At 43.7% G+C, this 10,854-nt stretch overlaps 1 protein-coding gene across 1 annotated transcript; it reads left to right on the forward strand.

Moving 5' to 3' along the window:
* The first annotated feature begins 3,253 nt into the window (after positions 1-3,253).
* LOC133890652 (formin-like protein 13) lies at positions 3,254-10,477 on the forward strand. The gene is made up of 4 exons (XM_062331122.1): positions 3,254-4,437; positions 4,522-4,718; positions 8,885-9,123; positions 9,450-10,477. Exons 1-4 carry the CDS (start codon positions 3,266-3,268, stop codon positions 10,239-10,241), a joined length of 2,400 nt encoding a protein of 799 aa, XP_062187106.1. The 5' UTR covers positions 3,254-3,265; the 3' UTR covers positions 10,242-10,477.
* The last annotated feature ends 377 nt before the right edge of the window (positions 10,478-10,854 follow it).

Here is a 10,854-nt window from a genome sequence, read left to right on the forward strand (position 1 = left end):
CGCCTCCACGATTCACAGACGCTGTGCGAAGATGTGCCCATGCCCCCACAATCGCTGTGCATTCGCTGGTTGTAGTGGAAGCAGAAGCTGAGAGCGAATCTCGAAACGAAAAAGAAATGCATCGATCTTTCGCCGTCACCGCTCAGCCCCAGCTAGGGTGAAAATGGGTCAAATTTTTTCATACCCACCGGATACGATTTATATGCTAATCAAATATTAGATATTTGAAGGAAATCATAGATCTTGGATAGATGTATCGGATATAGGATTTAGATATATGGCTAGTTTTTTTAGCTGGAGATTTAAAAAGCAACATGTACATTGTGAATCGTAAAGAACTAAATTGTGAAAAAAAATTAGACCGTGGATTTAAAAAACTTTGATAAACAATTCAGTACAATGGATTTTTTATAATCTATGAAAAACTAAGAAAAAATAACTTTTTGGATTCCCACAATCCAATAAGTGGATTGTAAAATGCTATTTAAATAATTGTGTGTTTGTTTTAGCTTCTGATTGTAAAAACTGAAAGTTACAATCTAAAATCGAAACAAACAAGCTCATAGAGTCAGGTATCCGTCACATATCAAATATCTGAGAATAAAATCAGATATATCCGAAGATTATCCGACAACTATTCAAACTTATCTTTTTGGAGCTTATAACTTTTTTCTATAGAGTCGGATGAAGACGGTCTTTATATGAAAATTATAGCTCTCGATGAGATCTACAAGTTTCTAATTGATAATTTTTTCATTTGAAGTTATTAATATGTTTAAATAATTAATAAAAACTTCAGCCAGCATATTAAGCACTCATAACTTCTCTAATTACACTATAACATAACTTCTTCCATGAGAATATATAGTTGATTTGATTTTTTTATCTCTAATACATTTGAGTTTTGGATATGTGAAATAATCGAACGATCATAACATATATGATATATACAGTTGTTGCTTTTACTTACTATCTGAATAAATATTCATGATTATATTATTTGCATTGGACTCTTCGCATATTCGATTCGTATCCATAATCGAGATTATCTGTATTACTACCTGTATTCATACAGTACTATTTGTATCCAATTCTAAACCCGATAAAAAAATATATAATAGATATAAAAACATCTATATCTGTCGCATGTGATCCGTTCTCAGTTCTCACCTCTAGTCCCACCAATCCTCCACGGTTTTCCCCTGCACTGCTCTGCTCAATTATTCGTATCCCGGTACAAGTTGTCACACTCTAGTGACGCCATGCACTGCAGATTCTGAACTTCTGCTCAGCTCAGCTCCGCTCCGCATGTTGCCACGCTTCAACGTTCTATCCACGGCAATGCACCTCCACGAACTCGCCGCGGCGTGCCACGCCACGTCCGTCCCCAAGCCCCACGAACACCGTGCCACTTGCAGTCCCCCAGCGCCGAGCGCAGGCGACGAAGGCCGGGCCGTGCGCCGGCGGGTTCCAGATCACCATCACCGCGTCTCTCGTCATCTCATCCCCAACCGACGCGGCTCGACTCGCTGGCACGGGGGCCCTCCGGGTCCCGCGGCCCCTTCCAGCAGTGAGGCTTTGAAGCCGCGGCCTGCGACATGTTTCGGAGTTTTTTTTTAAATTTTTATATTTTCTAACATAAATAATTAAATAAATAGAATTTCGATGAAAATATTTAAAAAATACACGCCTATGGCCTCTTCAGATGGCGGTAAGCCCTGCCGAGTACTGTTTATGTTTCCATTCATTTTTTATTTTCTCTATTTAAAATAGTAGTCTTCTGTTGCTTTAAAAATTCTAAAACTTTTTGTATATACTGTATTTTATAATTTATGTGTAATTCATTTTAATTGGATTCACCCAGAAATCCTGCATAGAATTTGAACTAAAATTCTCCAAAAAAACTACTTTAATAACTTCTAACAATTGTTAGTACCTCAAATAAATTTCCAAAAATTTGGAAAATTTCACTAATATTTTTCTTATGTGATGGAATAATTTCTAAAATTATTTCCAGCCCTAGGTTATATAGTGAAAAAGTGAGTTCCTTTGTACTGCTCTATTTATATGTATTTTTTATCATTTCATGTGATATTCTTCTGTTAATTCAATTTGAATTCAAACAAAACTCAAATATATACAAAATGATAAAAATTCAACCCATTTGTATATGTTTAAATTTTTGTTGAATTCAAATTGAATACATGAAATGATAAAAATACATATAAATAGAGTATTATAAAGTAACTTACTTTTTCGTCATATAATCTAGGCTGAAAATAATTTTAAAAATTATTCCATCATATAAGAAGAATATTAGTGGATTTTTTCAGATTTTTAGAAATTTATTTTAGGTTCTAACAATTGTTAGAAGTTATAAAAGTAGTTATTTTTGAGATTTTAGTTCAAATTCTACGCATAATTTTTGGATGAATCTAATTAAAATAGATTTCATATGGATTATGAAATATGTATAATTTTTTTAAATTTTTTAAAATAACAGAAGATCACTATTTTAAATAGAGAAAATAAAAAATAATTGAACCCTAACCATTACTTCTGCCAAGTACTGTTCATCCGACGGGCTTACGGGAGAAGTGGTAAGGGCGCCAGCCCGCATGGTGGAGCACTTACCGCCCTCTTAGTGGCATTCTCAGTGGTAGTAGGAGTCTAATCGTCTTATGCAGAGTGGTAAACATCTATTTTTTATATATTTTTATCGTACATCTATTTATTTAATTATTTATGTTAAAAAATATATAAAAAAATCTCCAGATCTCGTAGGAAAAGTAAAAAACGGAAAGGGTCCGAAGGCCGTAAGATTTCCGGTGGGACCACCACGGTCCCAAAATCCTTCCGGAGTACTGCTTGTGTCTATCACCACTTCATTTACTGCTTCGCCACGCGGGCACCAGCGACGAGTGGACGCCCAGACGCTGACGCGGTTGGCCCCACCAGCGCTGGGCTCCACTTAGAATTGGCTTCGCATTAGCTGTTCCCGGGCCCTTTCGTGTGACCGACCCGATTCAACACACTGAAATGGCGGCTCGCTCGCTTCCCCCGCACCCGAAGAGGAGGCGAGTATTCCTTGACACCAATCGTGACGTATTATTTACTCTCTGACTTGTGGGGCATGATTGACTCGGGGGCCCAGAGGTCAGTCTAGGTGTCTCTGGAAGGAAGCGCTCGTTCTCCATAGGCATGTAGCGCGTTGAGCACACTCTCAAGTTTGCAACTCTCGGCGACGCAGCCCCTTGCCCTTCTCATGCCAAAGACGACGCAATTTTTTTTAAAGATTTCCGGAAGAGAATATAGAATTTTTTTTTTAGAGAATTTTGGTTTCGATCAGGGCTTTACCATGAGAGGAAGAGAAGTAGTTGTGAGCGCGCTGCTTGCTGTGGTGGTAGCTGGCTTGCTGTCGTCGGCGGCGGAGGACGGCGGTCCACGGCGCCGGTCGCTCCACCAGCCGTTCTTCCCCGTCGAGTCATCCCCGCCACCGCAGGAGTCCGACGGCTCGATCGTGCCACCGCCGCAGCCGGCCGCATCGGCGGTGGCGTCCACGGGCGGCGGGCGGTCCGCGACCAGCGTCACCAACACCATCGCCATCGCGCTCACCGCGGGCCTCGTCACGCTCGCGGTGGCGTCCTATTTGTGCTTCCTCCTGTGCCGCCGGCGCTCCGATGGCGGGGGCGACGAGGGGCGCGGTGCGAAGTCGGTGCGCGGCGTGGCCGCGAGAGTTGCCAGCGACGTCGGGAGCAGCGCCAGGCACCACAGGTCGCCGCCGCCGAGCTCGACGGCGTCCGATGCAATATACCTCGATCCTCTCACGGCGATGACGGAGGTGAACCGCCACCGGCCGCAGAGCCCGGACCTCCGGCCGCTCGTGCTCGTGAAGCAGCCGAGCCCCGACCTCCGGCCGTTGCCGCCGCTGAAACGGCCGGCCCCGCAGCCCCCGCCCCCGCCGGCGTCCACGCCGCCGGTGACCAACACGTGGGATTCATCCGACGAGGACCAGGCCACGTACTACACCGCGCCGAAGACCGCCAAATCCTCGTTCAGCCGGAGCACGAGCCAGCGCAGCACCCTGGAGCAAACGGTGCCTCAACTGCCCGCGCCCACACCGCCGCCGCCGCCGCCGCCGCAAGCGAATCCTCTGCGGTCTGCTCCCCCGCCGCCGCCCCCTCCGCCGCCGAGGCAGAGGCTGCTGCGGCCGATGCCCGCGGAGTCCCCACCCCCCGCCGTTCTCGCCAATTTGGCGCTAACCAATTCCCCTGAGCCCTCTGTTCAAGACAGGGGAAGCGATAACCCCGACGGCTACAGCGGGAGCGCGCGGCCGCCGAGGCCGCCAAGCCTGAAGCCGCTGCACTGGGACAAGCTGCGCTCCATCTCCGGCCGCACCACCGTCTGGGACCAGGTCAACAACTCCGACTCGTTCCGGTGCGCCCCTCTCCCGTTTGTGTTTCCACACACTTCCTCGTTTCTACTTTCTACTGCTCTATGAACTGTGTGGTGATGTTGCAGCGTGGACGAGGCAGCAATGGAGAGCTTGTTCCTGAACAAGACCGGCGGCACGGGGAGTTCCGATCAGGCGGCGAGGAAGGGAGGCGCCGGGAAGCAGGACAGCCGTCTGCTCGACCCCAAGCGGCTGCAGAACGTCGCGATCATGCTCAAGGCGCTCAATGTGACATCGGATGATGTGATTGGAGCACTCGTGCACGGTGAGCTTGTGATCTCAGTTTTTTACTATCATAACTCTAGTCTGATCCCCTACTGAAGCTTGGGATCATCTAAAAAAATGGTCTTGTGCAATCCCGGTGACCACATGTCCTCACAGTACAACCTAGTTACTGCTAAACTAAGTACACACAGCAACCTGACAAATGATTGACCACATGTCCTCACAGTACAACCTAGTTACTGCTAAAATCGGTCGCCTAGGTGCTAGGAGTCACCCTCCCACCTAGCGCCTAATCGCCGCCAGCCTGCCTAATCGGTGATTAGGTGCTAGGCGCCAAATCCCAGCTGCCCAGCGCTTTTTACTACCAAGCACAAGTACTATACTGCTGTTGGTTAGATAAGAAAAGGAAGTGTAATTAATTGTAGAATCCTACTTTGACAATTATACTTAAATTGGTAAATTTTAGGTTAATAAATAAAAATATATTTCATGAGACTGACAAGCTAGTGGCTGTTTGTAGATAAGAAAATTACTGTCATCCTGTTTGGCTGAAAGCCTTTCTTGTCATTACGAGTTCTATGTCATATGTTTCGCACTGCTCACCCATCCTAGTTCTAGTCATTTGGTTCATACATTATATGTGCCCACAGTCTCCAATTTGTAGAGCAGGGGCAGCTGAACATGTCATTCTGTGCTTCTTCTTTGTTTCCATATATGCACAGATTGTATTTGTACCTGAAGGCCTACACAACTCTCAGGCGTGGGAAATTGTCGTATTGCTTACCTAATAAATATACATTTCTAGCAGACCAGGGAATCTATCTTTAGTTCCCCACAAAACACCTTTTCTTTTGTTTAGATGTGAGCTGATAGCGAAGGCTTCTATACCTGTCCCACCTTTTGACCACAATTGTCACATTCAAGATTTTCTTGGTGAGGGGTTACTTTCAAGATCACATAGACTAAATGCAATGCGTTCCAACTAGGATAATTCTTGCATTGTTAGTCCTTGATCATTTGAAATGCTGCATTTGTTCCATATAGGCTTCTGTTTGTTGATAGTTCAGCATCAATAGCTCTCTCCAAAATAAAACTTAATCTTATTTGCTTATGTAGCTATGTTGCTAAGATACAATTAGCTGGTGTGGATATTTTTGTGAACCATCAGTGATGTAGCATCATTGGTCATGTCATGTTAGGTCATGATTAGATCACGACGCATATTAGGACATGTATTGGAGAGCCGAGCTGCATCTTTCACAAAGATGCAAGTTCTTTACCTTTTAATGATTTTGCTTTATCTTGTGATTATGTTGTATTACATATATGCATTTTTAAACTTGGTACTAGCTCCAGTTACTAGTGTAAGTGGCAACTGCTACATACTATTTAACCCTCAGTTGCTTTAGATTTTAAGCGCTCTTCTTTTTCAAAATATGGAAGGTTAGATGGCCGCCTTCCCTGTCAATTTTCTTTGCCCAGAACTTGCATATCCATTTCAAGAATTTTTCTCATTTTCGCCATCCTCTACTCATCAACTTCTCTCCTGTATTGTCCTACGGATGTGTCATATTTATTTGATGATGCCTAAAATTTCTGGCTATTATAGAAAGAAATCTGGTGGACAGTGGATGTAGATGATGTTGGAACTCCCATTATTGGGATATGTTTGTAATTTGTCAACTAATATTCTTGAACATATCGTATGCAATTTGTCAACTAATATGTCCTACTTCTGTCCGCTAATGTCTGATCGATTTCAACAGTTGTTTATCCATTATGGAAGTAACGAAGAAATTCATTTGACAAATTGATTTGAGGAACAAGGAGTGAAGATGGAAGTAAAGAACAGAACACCTACAAGGAACTAGGATACTTTTGCATTAAGAAGAAAAACTATAGGCACCCATTAGATTCAAAGCGGACTTGGACCTGGGCGTGGGGGTTTACACCCATACCTCTCACCAGCTCAGTTCCTTATTGAAGTAGTTGCAGTAGTAGGTTCACTGATTTCATGATTGTAGGTCATGGGGTATCCATACCAAATTTTGCTATTTTATTGCCTGATCTTAAATAGTTGACTAGTTGATGTTTTTTTAATAAACAAGTACATTGTTCTTCTTAGTTGACCATGTTATGAGTTAACCAAATTGTTTTTATTTTTGACATATAGTCACCTGACATTCAACACTGAAAATTCCATATGTTATGTGTTATTAATAAGCTACAGAGATCACAAGGACGGTGAGAAGGGGCAACCGCTATTTTATGCTAACTGTTATCAGCATAAGAAATAGTAGTTGACAGTCAAGTTCTTTAAATGAGGGACACCCGTTAGATATCTTGCCATGATTCCAGATAATTCTTCTCAATTTTTTTCTCCCAGGGATGATTCATGAGCATTTACTGTGGCACGCATAGTTTGATGTGTTATACCACAGTCTGGGGTTATTTCTTTGATTAGTTGGTGCAGAGGAGTTGTTACCACAAAAAAAAAAAAGTAGCGAGGAGCTGTTGGCTATGATGGCCACTTGATCCACTGTAATTACACTTTTTTTAGGTTTATCTTGTTTTGTGCTGTAGAACATACATTTTCAGGACTTATAGCCATTATTTGGCCATAAACAGTGTACCTTGAGACTTAATTAGGCCCATAACTGGTTCTAAAAGTGACCTGTGTGACTTCTTTCCTAGATTGCTTCTTATTGTAACGCTTAGGTATCTTCCTTATTTGTCATATACTAACTAGAATTATTAGCACTGCAAACCTTTTGGTGATGATTGTTTAAACAGCAATGATACGAGCATTCAAGTTTACTTTGTTAGTGAGTTCTTTTGTAGAGTTGAGGTCATATGGTAGAGGGCCTATGATTCAGTTGTTTTCTTATGAGGTCACATGGAAACATTGATTAATTATATCTGTTGGACCCACAAACTTCAATTCATGCCCCTTATTGTTCACAACCAACATATCTCATCTATGCATTTCGTTTCAATTTTGCTTTCAAGGATACCATTCACAGTACTACATATACAATTATATACAGTTGACGCGTTACACGAACCACATAATTAAAAACCGTGCAACAAATATTCAAAATGCATTCATAATTTCAGGGTCTGCAGCAGGTCTGCACATAGCACATTATGATCCTGTTTCAGATGTCCACATACACAGTCAATCTGTGGTTGCTGTGGATGGTGGGCGCAACATTTTAAAAATGTGTGTACATAGCTAAAAATGTTGTGCTGCCGTACTCGCGCCACCGCGGCAGCACTCTGCCACACTAGCACATTCCCTCCCCGTTGTGCTCGTGCTTGCACCGCCACGGTAGCCCCCTACCGCGCTTGCGCCACCCTCCCAGCTGCTAGCGCCACTGCCAGGCTTGGTGCCATCACCCTCCATCTCGTGTGTGCATTTGGGTGTTGGGCTATCGAGATATCATCGCACATTTGGACAATTGAGGATTGGCCATCCAATGTTGGGCATTGGCGACTTGCCGCATTGAGCGTTGATGACTTGCCGCGTTGGGCTTGGGCCATTGCGTGTTGCCGCGTTGGGTTTGGCCGCTTGGGCCACCGGGAGTTGCGTCTATTGTAGTGAGAAAAAGGCAAAGGTCCAAGAGACTAAGGAAAATATTGTTTGCACAACTGACTCCATACTAGCTGGTGCTATCCAAGTCTTTCGATAAGTCCTCAACTGCTGCATGCCTCACCGAATCATCCAGTGCGTCCTAAACTATTGCGTGCACTTCATCGACTCATCATACATGTCCTCAACCGATTGCGTGACCACGTTCACCACTTCACCGAGTCTCCAGGCGTTCACTTCTATCGCAAGGCGCGTCACAACCGCTGCATGCAATGGATCACTAACAAATTGCGCATGTCGCTATGTTTGATTGTAGCATATAAATACATGTACTACTCTGATCAATAATTAATACACTCGGTGATTATTCCTCAGACAAATATGATATGTACTTTATTTTTTATGAAAAAAATTGGGTGTACATATGTACACCCATGCATTCACTTGTGCCCACCCATGGTTGCTGTTGTCTTGATGTTTTCTTCAAGAGTTGAAGTCAATCTGAAATTGATTTCTGTGATATTTCTTGAATACCCTTCGATGTATACTTCACAGTTTGGAGTATGACTTATATACCTTTTGGTTTTTTAATTATTGAACATATGGTTCAACAGGAAACGGAGATTTAGGGTCTGAGTTCTACGAAACACTAGCCAAGATGGCACCGACCAAAGAAGAAGAATTGAAACTAAAAGATTATAGTGGTGATTTATCAAGAATCGATCCAGCAGAGCGCTTTCTGAAAGACATACTTGATGTTCCTTTTGCCTTCAAGAGAGTAGATGTAATGCTGTACAGAGCAAACTTTGACACTGAAGTGAATTATTTGAGGAAATCTTTTGTTACGCTGGAGGTAAATGGCTATGATGATTTGACCTTTTCATTTGAATATTATAATACTTCCTCTACTAGAAACTAGCAATGTTTATTTTAAGTAAATTTACCATATGTGTGTCCATTGTTCAGAAAATAATTTTGTCATACATGTGTTGTTACTAATTGTTTAAAGTACATTGCTTCGTAACTTCACGTTTGTTTTAGGATTTGTAGAGTTTATCCGTATAATCATATTCTTATGGATTTCATGGCAAATTCTTCATAAATTCAGTTAACTTCAGAAACTGGCATTAGATATTCAGGTCAATTATCAAAATATAATATTTCTTCAGAATTTTTCAGGCAGCCTGTGCAGATTTAAGAAGCAGCAAGCTATTCTTGAAGTTGCTAGATGCAGTTCTAAAGACCGGGAACCGCATGAACGATGGAACTAATCGAGGCGAGGCAAGGGCCTTCAAACTTGACACCCTTCTAAACCTTGCAGACATCAAGTCAGCAGACGGAAAAACAACAGTGCTCCATTTCGTGGTACAAGAGATCATCCGATCAGAAGGCTTTGGTTCCGATCAAACAACTGTAAATCCTGGCAGCACCAGTAAGGAACAATTCAAGAAGGATGGCCTGAAAGTACTTGCAGGGCTCAGCAGTGAGCTCTCGAACGTGAAGAGGGCAGCCACATTGGAGATGGACACCTTGATCGGCAACGTCTCGAAGCTCGAAACCGACCTCGAGCAGGTTAAGCAGGTGTTGCAACTCAAGGAGACATGTCCCGATCATGGCTCAAGCGAGAAGTTCTTCAAGGCAATAGATGTGTTCCTCGGAAGGGCTCTGGTGGAGATCGAGAGCGTGAAGATGGCGGGGGAGAGCGCGCTGCGACGCGTGAAGGAGACCACGGAGTACTTCCATGGCGACGCCACCAAGGAGGAGCCTCACCACCTGAGGATATTCATGGTGGTGAGCGACTTCCTCTCGACACTGGACCGCGTGTGCCGGGACGTCGGCAGAACGCCGGAGAGGGTGATGATGGGGTCCGGTAAGTCATTCCGCGTCACGGCAGGCACCTCCTTGCCGCCGCGCCGGCATGAGCCGCGGAGGGAGCTTAGCTCCTCCGATGAAGACAGCTCGTCCTCTTAGAGTTACTAGGAACCTCTCTTTTTTGGTGTATAGGATAGTTGTTCAAATTTGAGGGCAGTGATTCTTTCAGAGTTGAGCATGTGTAGTCGATGTCAGAAGTCAGAAGATAAAGCCACTGTGTAATAGATGCTTACAAAGGTTAAAATATATAAAATAGCTGTACAAAGACAAGGTTTCTTGACTCTGTACTATGATATAGGATTTTTTAGTCTAATTAAACTAATATTTTAATAATAGCACGTGAGAATGTAATATTTTAGGAAGTAGTTTATGTTGTCACGGCAAAGAACTTAGCGTGACTCCCGTCTCGGTCACGCCAATGAATTTGGCGTGAACAAGGAGCCACGCTGGCATCCACCCAACGTCGTGCCACTCGTCGTGTTGACGTGGTAGGCATGAGTCACGTCATGGGTCTTGGCGTGACTTTTGTCACGTCACCACCTTTGGTGTGACTAAGCTAGATACAGAGGGCTGTCTTGACCCTTCTCTCTCATTGGTCCTCTTCCTTCTAGCGGCGTGCGACACACAGAGCAGCTGCAGCGCCGTTGACGTCTCCTCCCCTGATTCTCCACCAATTTTGGACCTGATTTGAAGGGGATTTTACAGGGACACG

The sequence above is a fragment of the Phragmites australis genome, chromosome 14, assembly GCF_958298935.1.
Source record: "Phragmites australis chromosome 14, lpPhrAust1.1, whole genome shotgun sequence".
Classification (NCBI taxonomy): Eukaryota; Viridiplantae; Streptophyta; class Magnoliopsida; order Poales; family Poaceae; genus Phragmites; species Phragmites australis.

Bases quoted from the DNA above. Each gene is read 5' to 3' on its own strand.
- LOC133890652 (XM_062331122.1), top strand. From the start codon at position 3,266: ATGCCAAAGACGACGCAATTTTTTTTAAAGATTTCCGGAAGAGAATAT. The intron at 4,438-4,521 runs GTGCGCCCCTCT...GTGATGTTGCAG, and splicing joins AACAACTCCGACTCGTTCCG to CGTGGACGAGGCAGCAATGG. The intron at 4,719-8,884 runs GTGAGCTTGTGA...ATGGTTCAACAG, and splicing joins GATTGGAGCACTCGTGCACG to GAAACGGAGATTTAGGGTCT.